The 17,284-nt window shown below is 44.3% G+C and overlaps 2 protein-coding genes and 1 non-coding gene across 3 annotated transcripts in view; 1 reads left to right on the plus strand and 2 right to left on the minus strand.

Moving 5' to 3' along the window:
- Window positions 1–7,114: 7,114 nt before the first annotated feature.
- Window positions 7,115–15,262, minus strand: TPT1 (tumor protein, translationally-controlled 1). The gene is made up of 6 exons (XM_058185444.1): window positions 15,105–15,262; window positions 13,876–13,949; window positions 12,860–13,050; window positions 9,775–9,880; window positions 8,923–9,039; window positions 7,115–7,895 (listed from the first exon to the last, which is right to left on the minus strand). Exons 1-6 carry the CDS (start codon window positions 15,130–15,132, stop codon window positions 7,893–7,895), a joined length of 519 nt encoding a protein of 172 aa, XP_058041427.1. The 5' UTR covers window positions 15,133–15,262; the 3' UTR covers window positions 7,115–7,892.
- On the minus strand, window positions 7,997–8,128 carry LOC131200316 (small nucleolar RNA SNORA31). The gene has a single exon (XR_009155583.1). It is a non-coding gene; the product is annotated as a small nucleolar RNA SNORA31 (small nucleolar RNA).
- SLC25A30 (solute carrier family 25 member 30) overlaps window positions 14,515–17,284 on the plus strand; it is a 29,208-nt gene continuing 26,438 nt past the window's right edge. The window contains exons 1-2 of the mRNA XM_058185441.1: window positions 14,515–14,933; window positions 16,963–17,058. The gene's annotated coding sequence lies outside the window, so the exon portion shown is untranslated. The remainder of the gene's footprint in view (window positions 14,934–16,962; window positions 17,059–17,284) is intronic.

Genomic DNA, 17,284 nt, shown 5'->3' on the forward strand with positions numbered 1-17,284 from the left:
CATGTGGCCGGCATGACTCAATGCCAAAGGCGCACGGAACCCTGTTACCTTCCCACCAAAGGTGGTCCCTATTTTTTCTACTTGCATTTTTACGTGCTTTCGAAACTGCTAGGTTGGCAGAAGCTGGGACAAGTGACGGGAGCTCACCCTGTTACACAGCAGCACTAGGGATTCGAACCGCTGAGCTGCCGACCTTTCGATCGACAAGCTCAACGTCCTAGCCCCTGAGCCACATAGCTAGCTGATAGTAAAAGAAAGGCAGGGGTGGGGAATTACAGAATTGCAAAAGCAGACAATATTCTGTTTCCATTGAGAACACAAATCATCTGGTGTTTCTCTTGCAGTCTTCGGATTTAGTTCTGGAACGTTGGTGAAACTTATTACATAATAATAGATTGGAAGGGACCTTATAGGTCATCTAGTCCAACCCCCTGCTCAAGCAGGAGACCCTATATCATTTCAGACAAGTGGCTGTCCAGTCTCTTCTTAAAAGCCTCCAGGGATGGAGCTCCCACAATCTCTGGAGGCAAACCATTATTGTCCTCACTGTTAGGAAGTTTCTCCTTATCTTCAGGTTGCTTCTCTCCTGGATTAGTTCCCATCCATTGCTTCAGGTGCTTTGGAAAATAAGCTGACCCCCTTCTTCTTTGCGGCAGCCCCTCAAATACTGGAAGACTGCTATCATGTTAGCCCTGGTCCTTTTTTTCTCTCTAGACTAGCCAAACCCAAATCCCGCAACTAAGGCAGGATGGAAGCCACCATAATCTGGATTCCAAGAGTGAGTGGGCTCCAGAAACTTTTTTTATCCCTCAAAAGTCCTTGCTTCCGTTGTTTTCCTGATTGACCAAGCTGGCAGCTTAGTCTTGCTTTGTTGATTTGCAAAAGTCTTCTTTTCTTTCTTTTAAGGACTTGGTTCCTCCTTATCCATCTCCCAACGGATCTTTTGGATCAGGGATCTCCAACCTTGGTCTCTTTAAGACTTGTGGACTTCAACTTGCAGAGTTCCTCAGCCAGCTTTGCTGGCTGAGGGACTCTGGGAGTTGAAGTCCACAAGTCTTAAAGGGACCATGGTTGGAGACTCCTGTTTTAGATAAGATTCCTGGCTTTTATCCACCCAACTGTTTCATCTTTGGGAATAGCAGCTTCAGCCAAGCCTCACAAGGGCTACGATGGTTGATATCCCCACGTATAGGATATCTCGGCTTCCATTGCGAGAGATGCACTCAAGGCAAAATGATTTGAGATGGTGGTGGATCACGTAGCAAAATCTTCATGGCTAATAAATAGATCAAATATATCAGGACTCTCTAGGGCAGAGTCAAGTGAATATCCAACCCACATTCCTTAAGAGCCAACATCACATCAATTTTTGTAAACACTTGTGTCTTCTTCATCTCAAGTAGAAACTTCTCAACACTGGCCTGGCTGAAGACCATAACTGTAGGAACGTTTCTCCATAATCTTCCCTTTCGGCTAGAGACAGTTTGAGAAGAAAGGTAGAAAGCTGGGCGCCGAAGCCAGCTAAAAAAGGAGAAGAAAATATCTCTCTTCCAGATCTTTGGTGAAAGATCAGATCAGCTAAGAAGCCAAGTTAAAAGCTCCAGGACAGCAAGCAGAAAGCTGCGACTTCACAAATCCTTACAAAACAGGAAGTATAGCTGGAAACACACAAGATGTTTTCTTTTTATTGGAGCAGATCTATTGTCTCTCATACAGCAATCTTAATTGTCGCCGGACAGGTTCATCGTGCATTGTGTGTTATTTGTGCTGCTGAGAAGCTTTTTTTTCATTAGAACAAAGAGGCGTTGCTGTGCAGTTTGTGTACTCTTTTCCTGTCTATTTATCCTACGAGAGATTCCACAAGCAGCTGCGCTTCAAACAACCCTTGTTATTATGTTTTGCATGTAGCTTTCACGTTTGGAGGTAATTTTTAAGCCAAAGTTTGATTCTGTCACTTAAGAAAATTTTGCGTTTCCCGTTGAAAGAGGGCTATTTGTCCAGCCACAGGCCTCAAGAGCCCCAAGTTGGTACAATAAAATTGGTTTAGTCTTTTGCTTGTCAGAAAGGGGCGCAAGCTGTGGGATCCATCCCACCCCTCTCAGATAGGATGGGCTTAAGCCAAAGGATGCCAGGCAGGCAAAGGGAAATGATAATTACCATGAAACCACTAATAGGTTGAGTTCCTAGAAGACATTTGAGGCCTGCAGCCTTACCGATAAAAGAGATTTTTTTGATAGTTTTTCTATGACAACACTTACAAATAAGCTATTGAGATCAAGTCTCCTTTTATGGGGAAATCTACATCACACAGCAACACTTCCAACTGGACCACAACCCCCATGGCTTTGCCTCCGACTATCTTCCCCCAAGATCTAATAAAACCAAGGATAACATCGACATCTGTAGGTTTGAGATGTAGATAAACTGGCTGGGTGACAGGACACTTACAATGGGGCGAGCTACAAATAATTGATCAGAATTGCACTTACCTCTTTAGCGTAGCCCTATTGACTGGAGCAGGGGTCTCCAACCTTGGTCCCTTTAAGACTTGTGGACTTCAACTCCCAGAGTTCCTCAGCCAGCTTTGCTGGCTGAGGGACTCTGGGAGTTGGAAGTCCACAAGTCTTAAAGGGACCAAGTTTGGAGACCCCTGGACTGGAGGATCAGCCAAGGGAGTTACGACCCATAAGTCTCTCTCTTCCATTGGTGGTAGGGTTGTAGTAATGCTTTTTTTCTTCTATTGCTGGTACGGTTGTAGTAATGCTATTGTCAACAGCACCTGAAATTTTGTTCCAGGGTAGTTATCTCACCAGCAGGATAAGCTGGGCTAAAGATGCTGCTTCTAATGATGTAACTTTTGGGAGCAATTTCTTACTAAAGCATGGAATATCCCGTTACATCCTCTTTGGAGGAATTATTTTCAGTTCCAGTGACTGAAAAATGTGGAATAGGAATTTACAGCCATTTAAATTTTATTTCTGTTCTCAACTCTGCCTTTCATGGCCAATTCAAACCTGCCCAAAATTCGCCCGTTGGCTTTCAAACACTGATCTTTGCTGGCTGCTAAGCCTCCGACGTCATTTTGATTTTGTAACATTTTTAAATTGTTGTAAACCATTTCAGTATTTTTTTTTTAATAGAAAGAGGTATGTGTGTAAAACCTTCTCAAAAGAGTATTTCAAAACTTAACATCAGTTAAGTTTATCTGGAATATTGCGCGTGGGATTGGATAGCAATTTTCAGGAAAGGGGATCTCAAGTTGCAGTTGTGAAAATCTAGAGATCTTGGGGAAAAAGCATTTTTCTTTGCAACGGAACAGTGTCAGGTTTGTGTGTTTGTGACTCTCTAATACTTGATGCCCTTTACGCTACACCATTATTGCATTAAGCACAGCAATTATCGATATTGCAGAAACTTCTTCGAATCATGTCCCCCAGACATGCAGAAAAGGTATATGTGTATGTATGTGTGTGCGTTTTATAAAATGTGGCGGATTGAATTCCCTTAAAATTGCAAGCAGGGCAGGACTGAATGCTACAATTTATAGAGATATCGCCAAAGGGATTATTAAAATAAAACCAAGTCTATTGGAAGCGCTCAAGAATATATGATGGAAGAGTTAAAAGATGCTCCATGAATTTTTACCACCACCGATTTAAAAATGAAATTTGGACTTCGCATCAAACGTTAACACTTCTCTGGCTCTTGACCTGAAGGTTACACGTCTTAAGATTACATGTCTTTCCTGCCTGAGCAGAGGGTTGGACTAGAAGACCTCCAAGGTCCCTTCCAACTCTTTGGCATTCTAATAAATGTTTTGCATGTGGTCCTGCCTGCAAGTCCTGCTAAAACAATCCACATTTTACATTGTAATAACCTGAATACTCTTCGGCTGGCTCTTCTATGGCAGGGGTGTCAAAATCGATTTCATTGAGGGCGGCATCAGGAGGGCAGCTCAAGGTCATCCATGTTGAGGGGGGGACGCCTGTGGTGACCCAAGCACTCAGCCAGCAAAAACGGACTTCCAAAGTTCCTTTTTTGGCTCCGACGGCCTCCTGCAACCCTCTGCCATTGAAAACGGAGCTCAGGAGGGTCGCGCAGAGTCCTCCTGAGCTGAGTTTTTGCTGGCAGAGGCACAATGGGGCCGGTCCTTCACTGTTTCCAGGGCAGCCCCTGCGGGCCAGATTTAAGCACCCCATTGGCTGGATCTGCCCCCTGGGCCTTCAGTTTGACACCCCTGTTCTATGGGAACCGACCCCATTTAAAAAATGCTTTTGCCGCTTCAGGCCTAGGTACTTAGGAACTGACACTCTTCATAGACATAAAATACTTTTTATCCTGCTGTCCCAAAGGTGTTTTTTCCAAGGGGCACCTGGACTTTCTGGTTTTTCTTGGAAAAGGTTTCGCTTTCTCCTCCAAGAAGCTTCTTCAGCTCTGACTGGATGGTGGGGAATGAGAGCTGAAGAAGAAGCTTCTTGGATGAGAAGTGAAATGTCTTCAAGGAAAAACCAAGAATGTCCAGTTGCCTCTTGGAAAAAAATACCAGCACCTTTGGGACAGCCGTGACCTGGAGGACTGAGAATCTCCGTAGACATTTTTATCCAGCTGTTTTTGTCTTTCAAGAATAAATCATGCCCAGTTTTATACACTGAAATAGTCCTGTTGCAATGAAGATTGTCACACAATCTGACGAAGTGACAAGATCTGGATCTTGATGGCCAGGAAATAGCAAAAGGCTGTAACTTTGCCCATCAACGTGACTTTTCTTGAACATTCGGACAGGTCCATTTGGGGTGGCTACGCTGCAACTCTTTCTCAACAGAAACTTGAGCCAATTAGAGCAGTGTGGACGCCCTCACAGAAGACACCCGATCCTCCAAGCCCAACCTCATGCGCTGAACAAGCATCAAAACAGGACGCCTGGCGTTACGATGAATGGATCTTACACTGGTGCTTTTCTTCTATTTATCCCAGCAGGGTCCTTAATCAAGGCTTGCTTGAATTAATATGGACAGATCGCTTCGGATTCAAAGTCTGACAGTAGTTAAAATTGAAACCGCTTACCCTGTGCGTACAAAAGACCTTTTTCTCAATAATTAAGCTCTCCTCCTTAGTCAAGAACGCGGGGTTTGTACAGTACACATTGGAATGGAGATAAGTCACAGAGGCTTCAAAAACAACCACCCGTAACAGCTAAGCTAGGAAGGGAAACATTTAAAAGGTTTTGAGGGCCGCGAAAATAGCACAGCTGAGCCAAAACATACATGCAAATCTTAAAATCACAGGAACGTTTTCCAATAATACAGTTTTGATAACACTCTACTGGCTAACTTTCATGTGAATGTTTTCAAAAAGGTTATGAAAGACCCAAGGAAAGAAAAGCTACAGATAAAAAACTACCATGCACTCACTTCTACTTGAAGGATATTCCTCCAATGGCTCTCTACTACATTGGCAGCAATACTTTTGGCCGTGCTAGAACACGTGTTTGCTCTTCCTAGTAACAAAAACATTTACAGCTCCTAATGACCAATTTATCTTCTAATATACCCATGTAATATGGAATTGTTTTTAAGAATCCTTTTTAAAAAAAAACTGTGCCAAAAACAAAAAGCTCTCTGGTGTTGGATTCTAAAGAACCCTCACTTTGGTGGGGGGGAGGAATGTGGGCCTATTTAGAATACTCTGCATGTGATTTGAGACACGATGATCAGCTCCTCACAAGTGAAAATACCAGAACCACACAAAATATCCAGAGATCGCTCTCTTTTCCTATCTTCTCAATTACAGCTAGGAATTCCCCTTAGAAACAACTCCAAAAATACACTTTTAATAGCTTGACTTGCATATTTAATAGATTTAAATAGGGATGCATCTATCATCAATCTATCCTCTTATCTTCCATCCCTCCTTCATCTGTCTTATCATCTCTCCCCCTTCTTTCATACCCTGTTCACCCCAAAATAAGACATCCCCTGATAATAAGCCCAATCGGGCTTTTGAACGCATGGCAATAAGGCCAAGCGCTTCTTTCAGGCTTCCAAAAAATATCAGACTCTTCTTTTTGGGGAAACACAGTATTTCTAACAAAAGTGAAATTGATTCAACCATCAACTCAAACTGCCATTCCCTAAAATAAGGCGCTTTCATTTACAAACTTATTTTTCTTATCGCATCTGCCTTTATCGACAATTGTCCTGGATGCAGAGAATCCACAGCAAGGCAATCTGGGCTTGGTCATCCTAAACCTCTGCGTATTTTATCATGGATGCCAAGCTGAAACAGCTGCCTCATTATTCGGGTTGAAAGGGAACCTACCTAGCCTGGTTTTTACCCAGGAGAGGTTTTGATGGAACGGAAACGTTTTGAAGGTTTTGAGCATTTCTTTCCACTTACAGAAACACCGGGCAACAAGTCCTTCATGCAACTGAGCATTTAAGACTTAAGTCCTGTTGTGGCAGCACATCGGGCTCCCTTCCCTACACTTTATGCTGCAAAGCGGTTTTGTTGACCTGGGTTTCCTAATTTTGTCACCTCAAGAATCTCTGTTGCAGCCCCCCGCCTTTCCCTCCATATGGAGAGCAAAGATCATCATCATCTGCAGTCTACTTTCTGTTATCATCTACAATCCAGAACACGGAGAATTATCAAGGTTGTCCAGAACTCTGGTAGAAATAACTGGGTCTAACAAACAAGGTAGGTATAATAATTCTCAATGAATGTGATATGGATATGTACCCCAAGTACTTCCCCAATTTCCAAGTAGGTAAAATGAGGACCCAGATTGTTGGGAGGGCAATAAGTTGACTTTGTAAAAATATACAAATAGAATGAGACTATTGCCTTATACACTGTAAGCCGCCCTGAGTCTTCGGAGAAGGGCGGGGTATAAATGTAAACAACAACAAAAAAAAAGTAACTACTTGGGGGAAAAAAAAATAACACGATTTCAGTACTTCAAACTTTGCACAATTCGAACAGGAGGTCCACAGTGTTTACTATGTAAATCCACATTCACCTTTGATTCTTGTTTAAGTAGTTTACTACTAAAGCTACAACTAAGGGCTCCGGGCTGGACTTGATACACCACACAAGCAAACTTAGTAACCTGCGATTCAATTGGTATTATACTCATGTATTTAAATTACAGTTATTTCGTATTACAGCACGTAAGCAATGCCTCGCGAATGTGTCGGTTGTTTGCCCAATATTCTCGTTTCCGCGGCCAAGAATTCTCTTCCCACTTTTCTGCTCAATCAGCATGATATGTTTGTCGGAAAAAATCGCCATCTCTCCTTCACTGGTGAAACACCCGAGATTAGCGTGCAAAGCCACACCACACATCCAGACCTCTCCCGGGTTGTCGTCCGAGTAGTTATCGTGCGTTGTTAAAAAGGTGTCAAGTCCGCTTCAGAAAGTCAAGCTGATTTCTTTGTTAGACCGGGGTTTTTTTTCCCAACAAGTGTCTAAAAAAAGCAGTTCAGGGAATGGCCAATCGAACTTCCAGTTTCGAAGTCCCGATATCTGGAGACACAACCACTAAGGCCACACTCTATGGATGCACAACAGCTACGAGAAGCCCGCTCAACACATTAAACCAAGAGGCATTACCTAGGCTGGGTTTAAATGAGTTTGTTTGTTTTTAATTTTAGACAGCCTACAAGACAAGTTTGGTGTTTTTTTTTCTCTTAAAAAAAAACAAAAAACCAATGCCTCTCCACACTTCAATTATAATTCGGGGGAGGGGGGTCAAAATAAATCAAATTAAAGCTCAAGATGATATCAATCAGTCCAGTTTTTTTCAGACATTGTTGAGTCATGATGTTTTGTTGATGAATAAAGAGCAGCAGCCAATTATGATGACAAATGATTCGGAATGATTTGATGTCTTGTTACTGTTGAGAAACGAATGGAAGTTAGTCACCTGCCTTCGTTACCGGGTCGTTTTTCGGACCCAACATCAGCATCTCATTCCCCTCCCCCCGCCCTTTTCTTAAAATGTTCTCCCTTATTCAATCTGAGCTGCTACGGAATCGGGGCAGGCAGAAAGCGCAGGGAAAGTCACTGTTGCATCTGAATGCAAGCCAGAGAGGAAACGGAATCGCTCCTGGCCTATCAGCTGATGCTTAGCATTAAGGAAGGAAATTTCTCTCACACACATTCACACACAAATATATTGTTTGAAAAAAGGAAAGTGGGATGAACATCTTCTCAACCAGACACAACAGTTGGAGGGGAAGGAAAAAAAAAGGCCAGCTGTTAACGGCCTCAACAGCAATATTCAGAACAAATTAATTAACAAGATTTTTTTTTAGAAATAACACAGCTCAGCCAAGTTAGGCATACTTAAAAAAAAAACAACTACAGGCATTCTTCGACTTACTAGAGTTCATTTAGCAACCGTTCAAACTTACAAGGGCACTAAAAACAAGGGACTTACGACTGTTTGCCGCCACAGCATTTCCATGCCCCCCCCCCGACCAAAATTCAGACTTTTGGCAATTAACTCATGTATTTTTTGGGGGGGGGGACAGTTGCAGAGTCCCGGGGGAGGGGTTAGGTTGCCACCTGACAATGGGGAAGCCATTAACAACAGTCTCGTTTAGCAACAGGAACAGTGGGGCTCAATTGTGATTGTATGTTGAGGACTGCCTGTATTACTGAAGACCATTAAATGGGGGACTATCACAGCAGGAGAACTGTGATGCTTCAAGAGTTACTGTGCAGTTTGAAGTTAACATTGGAAATGAGGGTTATTCTTCGTCTTGTTCCTCCACTTGTGATAAACTTCAAAAAACTGGCTGTGGTTAGAACTGTGCTATTCTTCTGTTAACAGCTTGACTCTCCTACCTACAACTTCCGTGCTGTGAGCTGTTTCCCGTCTGCATCTTACCCACCCCGCCTTTCTCAATCCCTACTTACACATTTCTCCATCTCTAATCCGTCCTTAAAGAAAATCATATAGGGGGTCACGCCATCTTCGCGGAAGTCCAGTAGCCCCACCATGCCATCTGGATTCATATTCTCGCCTACAAAAAACTAGAGGAAGAAATGCCACCCGTTAAAGATACAAGCTTGGCGATTTCTAAACAAGGGGTTTTCCTAGACATCCCTCCGCACCCCCACCCCAGAAATAAATCTCCCGGCACATTTAACATTTTAAGAGATGGAATGGCCAGATTGGTGTGGTCCCCAGGACACTGAACTTAGTCGATCCTTAGAATTTAGAGAATCTTGTCTCTTCAGTCAGACTTGAAGTTGAAAAAACTGCCCTCCCCCCAATCGTTTTAAAATAAATTCCAAATATTTGACAAAATGTGTTTTAGAGTCTGTAGCAAAATACATTAATGCCAGGGTGACATAAAAGGTAAAGGTTCCCCTTGCACATATGTGATAGTCGTTCCCGACTCTAGGGGGCGGTTCTCATCTCCATTTCAAAGCAAGCACTGTCCGAAGACGTCTCCGTGGTCATGTGGCCGGCATGACTCAACGCCAAAGGCGCACGGAACGCTGTTAACCTTCCCACCAAAGGTGGTCCCTATTTTTTCTACTTGCATTTTTTATGTGCTTTCAAACTGCTAGGTTGGCAGAAGCTGGGACAAGGAACGGGAGCTCACCCCCTTACGCGGCAGCACTAGGGATTCGAACCGCTGAACGGCCGACCTTTCGATCGACAAGCTCAGCGTCTTAGCCCCTGAGCCACCGCGTCCCCATAGGGTCACACAGACTTGATCTATTTTGGGAGGGGGAAACGAAGAGGCTTTTTGAACCCACCTGATAATTTTTGAAGTTTCCAAGAATGTGCTTTACTTGTTCAGCTGCGCCTGTCATGAAAGGCTTTACTCTCTCTGGCTTGGTTTCCTCAAGTCTGGCTTTGATTCTGCAGAAAGAAAACGATGCTTCAACCCTCCGACATTCCCTTCCTCCTTCCCAGGTAAAACTCACAGACAGAAATTATATGACAAAACAAATGCAGTATTAAAGCAACATTAGTGGACTTCACAATACGGGTAGTTTTATAACGGTGGCGAATATCTACTTAACAGCTATTCAACATTAGATTGGTACCGAAAGGACCGGTCCTCACATTTACAACGGCTGGCAGATCCCTTACGGTCATGTGGTCAAAATTCAGGCACTATGGCAACAGGAAAAGCATCTACGATAATGCTGGAGGGTCACGTGATCCCCATTTGCAACCATCCCAGTCAGCTTCTGACGTGGAAGTCAGATTTCTCTAACCACTGCAGTGACTCACTTCTAACTGCAGTGATTCACTTAACAACTTGTGGCAAAATAAGACTGTAAAATCATGGTGCAATTCACTGTGGCCTTGCTTAGCAACAGAAATTCTGATTTCCAATTATGGTCGTAAGCTGAGGACTATGCAAGATTCAAAGGTCTATGCATGGCCACAAGACAGGGTGGATAAAAATTTTTAAAAAAAAACCCGTTTTTAAAAAAGTTAAATTGGATTTCTTTTATTTTTATCAAATTTATTTTAATAAATTTAATAGTTTTCTATTCAAGATACATTAATAATTTGGTTTATTCAGCATGAAACAGAGCTTAGTTTTGTAGCATGAGGCTGTATATTCTGCAATATTTACATTTTTAATGTGAGCTCATTCAATGAATCCAAGCTCTGCCAGCTGACATAACATGCATTGCGTTGATGCATTCACACAATTTCACAGCAGAGTTGACAGGTGCTCTTTAAAAACGATTTAAATCGAGTTATTTAAATGAAGCCTTTTTACTAGTGATTTAAATCAATTTAAATCAAGATTTAAATCGAGTCGATTTAAATCAAACCCACCTTGCCACAAAAGCTAGAATGGTATAGAATTATCTGCCTGGGCCATGCTGGAGAATGTCAGCAAAGGGTGCCTGATAGCAATCAGGTGTGATGAAATTTACTCTTATTGAACAATTGTGCTGTTTGTACAAGGGCATCATGAAACATATGCCATAATTTTGATGCCGCTGTCCCTCACCAGACACAATTGCTGGAGAACCACCAGTCCCCCGCTTTCTGGTCCCCAAATAATCAATAATAAAGCCAGGAAGCCAAATTCTTAGCAGGAGAGACGCTATTCCTGCTCTCTTTCCTCACTGCCTAACAACCTGAGGCGCAACTATAGGTAGTTCTTGACTTACAACAGTTCATTTAGTGACCGTTCAAAGTTAGTGGCACTGAAGAAAGTGATTTATGATGGTTTTCCACATTCATTCCCGTTGCAGCATCCCCAAAGGTCAGGTGATCAAAATTCAGAGGCTTGGCAACTGGCATGTACTTATGACAATTGTAGTGTCTGGGGTCATGTGAACCCCCTGCACGATCTTCTGACAAGCAAAGTCAATGGGAGAGCCAGGTCTACTTAACAACTGGGTTACTAAAAGCTGCAATGATTCGCTTAACAACTGTGGCAAGAAAGGTAATAAAACCGTTTGTATTTATGACGGGCGCAGTGACCTGGGGTCATGGGATCACCTTTGGCGACTGTCTGACCAGATTCATTTAACAACAATGTTACTAACTTAACAGTGATTCACTTAAGAACCAACAAGGTGATAAAATGGGACGAGCCTCACTTAACAGTCTCACTTAGCAACAGAGATTGAGCTCAATTGTAGTCACTGAGGAATACTTGTACCTATCAAATCTTGAAAGCTACCAGCACGAAGGTTATTAGTCTGACCTGATCTACAAATTATAGATATCCCACCTACCCCATATAGCCAGCGTGTACAGCAGCCAGTTCGATCCACGAAGAGACAGGCAGCTGCATTTTACAAGCTTTTTAAAAGTCCGTAGAGATTCTCTGTCCTCCAGGTCAAGTTTGTCCCAAAGATGCTTTTTCAGGACGCAACTGAACTTTCTGGTTTTTCTTATATGAGGTTTTGCTTCTCATCCGAGAAGCTTCTTCAGCTCTGATTGAATGGTGGGGAATGGAAGGATTTATATTCCTTGCAGACAGCTGATCATTTGCATCCTTTTAGGGGATCATTGAGGCCACTTGGAGGTTCATCAGTGTCCTCAGGATCACCTGAGCAGTGCAAATGGGTGTGGAGCCTTCTTGGAATTGCTGAAAGGACTGTGTTCTAGCCACACCCATTTGCACTACTCAGGTGACCCTGAGAACACAGATAAACCCCCAGTGGTCTCAAGAACCCCCTCAAAGGATGCAATTGACCAGCTGTCTGCAAGGAATATAAATCCTTCTATTCCCCACCGTCCGACCAGAGCCGAAGAAGCTTCTTGGATGAGAAGCAAAACGTCTTCAAAGAAAGTCCAGTTGCCTCCTAAAAAAGCACCTTTGGGATAAGCTAAAGCGAAAACAGCGAAAAGGCATTTTCTTCAGGGGATCCTGAAGGATTGTCGCTATCACAGCCATCTGGGGGTCTTTTTTGGCCGAAGCTGTCCTGTAGGGACGGTGAACAAGAGAGGCACAAACTGGCAAGCACAGGGAAACCGCAAATTCCCTGGCTGATCGGAAGAAGCCTCTCAACCGGACGGCTGAGAAAGCAGCCTTTGAGAGCTGCTACATAGCTGGGGTGGTCACCTCTGAAGTGGAGAAGTAAAGGAAGTGGAATTATCTGTGTGAGAAGCTTGCTTTTTAAATACCTTTAAATACATGTTTCATTTCATAAACCCCTGGAAATAGTTTCAAGAGAAGGAAACGACACATGGAGAGGAGGGGAGAGGGGGCACGCGCTGGCTCTGCCTCTGGTAGCTTAGCGGCGAAGAAAGTAGATTGGCCCAAATGGAAGAAGAAAATTGGGACAAGCTCTTCAAAAGGCCCGTCGTTCAAACCTCTGCAAACTTCACTCGACCTATGAGGAGGAGCCCACTTACGACTTCATGTAGTCCTTGATGTACTTCTTGTAAGACTCCTTAGTGAAAGAGGTTTCCTGGAGGTGGTGATTCATGACGATGTCAACGCCGGTGATGACTGTGGCCTCTGTGCAGTCACCTTCTGGGCCTTCGGCCGATGCATTTCCCCCAATCAAGGCTTCGTCAATCTCACCCTCTTTCCTGCTGACCATCTGGGACATTGAAAATAACCAAGAAACTCCGATAAGACAAGTATAGATTAAGGATCGAAACAAGCTATTCATTAGAGCCAAACGTGCTTTTCTTCTGAATTCAAACAAGTGTGTTTTAAAGTCAGAAGCCATACGCTAAATAAATAAAGAAAACACATAATTCTTAATAATTCAGGTAATAAAGGCTGCTCGTCCTCTCTACTTCTTCCAATTAAACCCATAATTTGGTTTTATCGCTTTCAAAAGCACCTAACGATCTTGTTGCTGTTACTTAAAATATATTAGATCGGGAGTCTCCAACCTTGGTCCCTTTAAGACTTGTGGACTTCAACTCCCAGAGTCCCTCAGCCAGCTTTGAAGTCCACAAGTCTTAAAGGGACCAAGGTTGGAGACCCCTGTATTAGGTAGTAATTACAGGTAGCCCTTCACTTCAAAGTTAGAATGGCACTGAAAAAAAGTGATGTATGACCATTTGTCACACTTACAACCCTTGTAGCATCCCTCTGCTCACACGATCCAAATTCGGATGCTTGGAGACTGACTCGTATTTATGACAGTTGCAGCATCCTGGGAACATGTGATCCCTTTTGCCACCAGTCAATGGGGAAGCCAGGTTTACTTAAGCAGTTTTATTAATTTAGCTTGCAGTGGTTCACTTAATAACCATGTCAAGAAAGGACACAAGATGAGGCAAAACGCACTTTATTAATTTCTCACCCATCAACTGAAGTTTTGGGCTCCATTGCGGTCATATGTTGAGGACTAGCCACACCCATGCTGCCAACCCGGCCCTCTTTTCCCATTCCCTGCCTGTCTCTCACCTACCTTCCCTTCCACTTCCAGGCAGAGGCCATTGGCAACTTCTGTGATTTTGTAGATATCCGAGAACATCTCATCTTCTGCAAGAGGAAGACAGGAGAAAGGTTTTTCCCACCATACTTGAAAGCCACCCCTCTGCGGAGCCCCCAGGTCCCTACAACACACGGCAGGCCGAAGACCCGCCTCACTATGGGTTATTTTACTTCCGCAGGCTAAGAGCTTCCAAGGAAGGACGGCCTTCTCAAACTCCCACAGCCCAGACGGCGAGAAACATAAGACCGATAGGGTTGGAAGGGGTCCTTAGAGGTCTTCTAGTCCAGCCCCCCCCAGGTCTGCCACGTGGAAGACCCCAGGCCCACCTTTACCATCAGGTGTTTTACTCCTGCAGCCGAAAAGCTTCCAAGAGAGCCTGCCGGTTGCAAAATAGGGAGCTTCAAGCCAGGTAGGGGCCACACCTGGAAGGGGCCACACCTGTTCCGCCAGGTAAGCCAAAGGGAGGCCCAACCACCAAATTGGGAGCCGGATGCCACCCAAAAGTAGGCCTTCCCCCCCCCCAAGTCCCACAGCCCAGATGGGGGAGGAACATGGAGGGATGGGCTTGGAAGGGGCCTTAGAGGTCTTCTAGTCCAGCCCCCCCCCCTTTAAACACCTTTCCCAGACAAACGGTTCTCCAGTTTCTTCTTTAAAAAAAATCTCCAAAGTCGGGAGGAAAAAAAAAAAACCCGGACTAAAATTACCCTGCAATACCCCGCACGGCCAACAGGGGGCGGGACCTTCCTCGCAAAGCCTTTGGCGCCCTCTAGAGGCGGCCGGCGGCTTCGACCCGCCGCAGCAACAGCAGACTCATCCTTCCTTTCCTCCCCCCCTCGCTTCCCGGCCTCTCGCGCAAGCGCAGTGCGGCCGGCGGCCGGCCGGCGCCTTGGCGACACACATGCGCAGACAATGGAGCGCCCTGTTGGGGGGGGAGGGGTCCGTCGACACCGCGCTGGCTTTTTTTTTTTCTTCTCTCTTCCTCTCTCAGGCCGGTAGCGCCAGAGACGGAGGAGCGCAGGCGCAGTCCGAGGGTGAGTCCGGCGCGCGCTCCCCGGCTTGGAATGCCACGCCGCGCAGGCGCAGTCGGCGCCGCGGGGAACCCCCCCCCTTCCCTTCCCCTCCCCTCCCCTTCCCCCACCCTCCCGTAAGATTCAGAGGAGGGAGGGGAAAAAAGCGGCGCGGGGGGGGGGACTTCGGCTCACGGCTGATGCAGTCGCGGTAGATGATCATGGCTGAGGCGGCGGGCAGGCGGGCGGCGTCAGGCCGGGTGGAAGAGCGCTAGTGGCGGCAGCCCCCGGCGCGAGCGAAGAACGAGGCGGAAAAAGGCCGAGGAGGCGCCTCCGCGGAGCTCATATAGCCAGCAGGGCACGTCCCTGCCATCCGTGCGTCGCCAATCGCCGCGCTCCTCATGACGCACGAAACTGTGACGTAGGCACGCACGCACGCCGCCCGCCCTCTTTCCCGTGGCTCTAGAAGCAAGAAATTAGACTCGCCCAAGCGCAGGAAGGGACGCGCAGTTTCCGGGTTCGCTTCTCAGGATTTGAGCCTCCCCCCCCAACCCCGAAAGGGAAACGAAGCCCATCCGCTGGAGTTGTTTATGTAGTTCAGAAAATTAGGGTTATAGTATCTCTCTCTGCCTCGGATGTGGGCCCTTAGGGCATCTCAGAGCGGATTGCAATGTCTAAATACTTAACGTTGTTATAGTGTTTCCATCTGGCCAGGGTACAGAAAACTTTTCATTGAATAAATTCTTAATTTAATTTTAATTGAATTAAATTCTTCCTCAAGGGTAAAAAAAAACAACCCAGTTTCAGTTGCCTTTTGAGAAAGCACCTTTGAGACAACTATGGTATGACCTGGATGACTGAGAGTTTGCATAGACATTTTAATTGAATTGTCTGCTGTAGGGAAAAATCCTCATGGCACGCTTGCAATTGAAATCTAGAAGCAAATACGTCCATAAGTCCTCGACTCACGACCATAATTGAGCTCAAAATTTATGTTGCTATGTGAGACAGTTGTGAAGTGAGTTTTGCCCCCTCTTGCAACCTTTCTTGCCACGGTTTTTAAGCGAATCACTGCAGTTAAGTCAGTAAAACGGTTGATAAGTGAACTTGGCATGAAGGTTGCAAAAGGAGATCATGTGACCTTGAGACACTGCGACCGTCATAAATGCGAATCAGTTGCCAAGCGGCTGAATTTTGGTCACATGATTGTGGGGCAGCTGCAACGGTCATAAGAGTGAAAACATCATAAGTCACATTTTTCAGTGCCGTTGTAACTTGAGACGGTCACTAAACAAATGCTTGGAAGGTGAGGGCTACCTGATTTTTACAGAAAACTTAGTTCCAACTTGAGTTCAAATGTCAAAGTATATATTTAAAAACTTTTCTTAAGAAGAAAATTAAGAGTGTTTAAAAAAAAGACCCTCATTTAAAACCAAAGGGAGGTCAGTTTCATTCAGTGCTCTTCCGTCTTTTTTCTCTGTTTTCAAGTCCCCTCTGAAAATCTTTTTGGGAAAGAATAGAATAGAATAGAATAGAATTTTATTGGCCAAGTGTGAATGGACACACAAGGAATTTGTCTTGGTGCATATGCTCTCAGTGTACATAAAAGAAAAGATACGTTCATCAAGGTACAACATTTACAACACAATTGATGATCAATATATCAATATAAATCATAAGGATTGCCAGCAACAAGTTATAGTCATACAGTCATAAATGGAAAGAGATTGGTGATGGGAACTATGAAACGATTAATAGTAGTGCAGATTCAGTAAATAGTCTGACAGTGTTGAGGGAATTATTTGTTTAGCAGAGTGATGGCCTTCGGGAAAAAACTGTTCTTGTGTCTAGTTGTTCTGGTGTGCAGTGCTCTATAGCTCTATAGAATGAAGCCAAGACTTGGTAGATGAACTGGAGATGCCAGCTTGGAAGTATTTGTTAATAAATATATTTTAAGCCTCTTTTGACAACTCATCAGGAACAATCTGGAGAAATCATGCAGACTTGGAACAAGCTTACAGGGCTAATATATAATTATGCATTTAATTTGCAGTGGGTAGCAGCATCTGACTGATGTTTCCCGGAAAAGCTGGATTTTTACGGGCTCTCCAAAAATATCATCGTGATCACCTAAGAGGAACTTTGGAAGGTAAGCAAAACATTGGAAAAATAAACTCCTATGTTAAAAAAAAAACATTTTAGCTGTATTGGAAGTAATATTGACTAACAAACAGCAAAATTCTTGAACAAGAATTAGTATCATTTATTGACTTGTAGTTCCTGTACTTTAGACATATAAAATAATCCTGAATAAATCCAAAAGGTGGATGACGCCAGCCAAAACTTCAGCTGATCTCAAAAAGCTAGTTGTATCT

This window comes from Ahaetulla prasina, chromosome 5 (genome assembly GCF_028640845.1).
Source record: "Ahaetulla prasina isolate Xishuangbanna chromosome 5, ASM2864084v1, whole genome shotgun sequence".
NCBI lineage: Eukaryota > Metazoa > Chordata > Lepidosauria > Squamata > Colubridae > Ahaetulla > Ahaetulla prasina.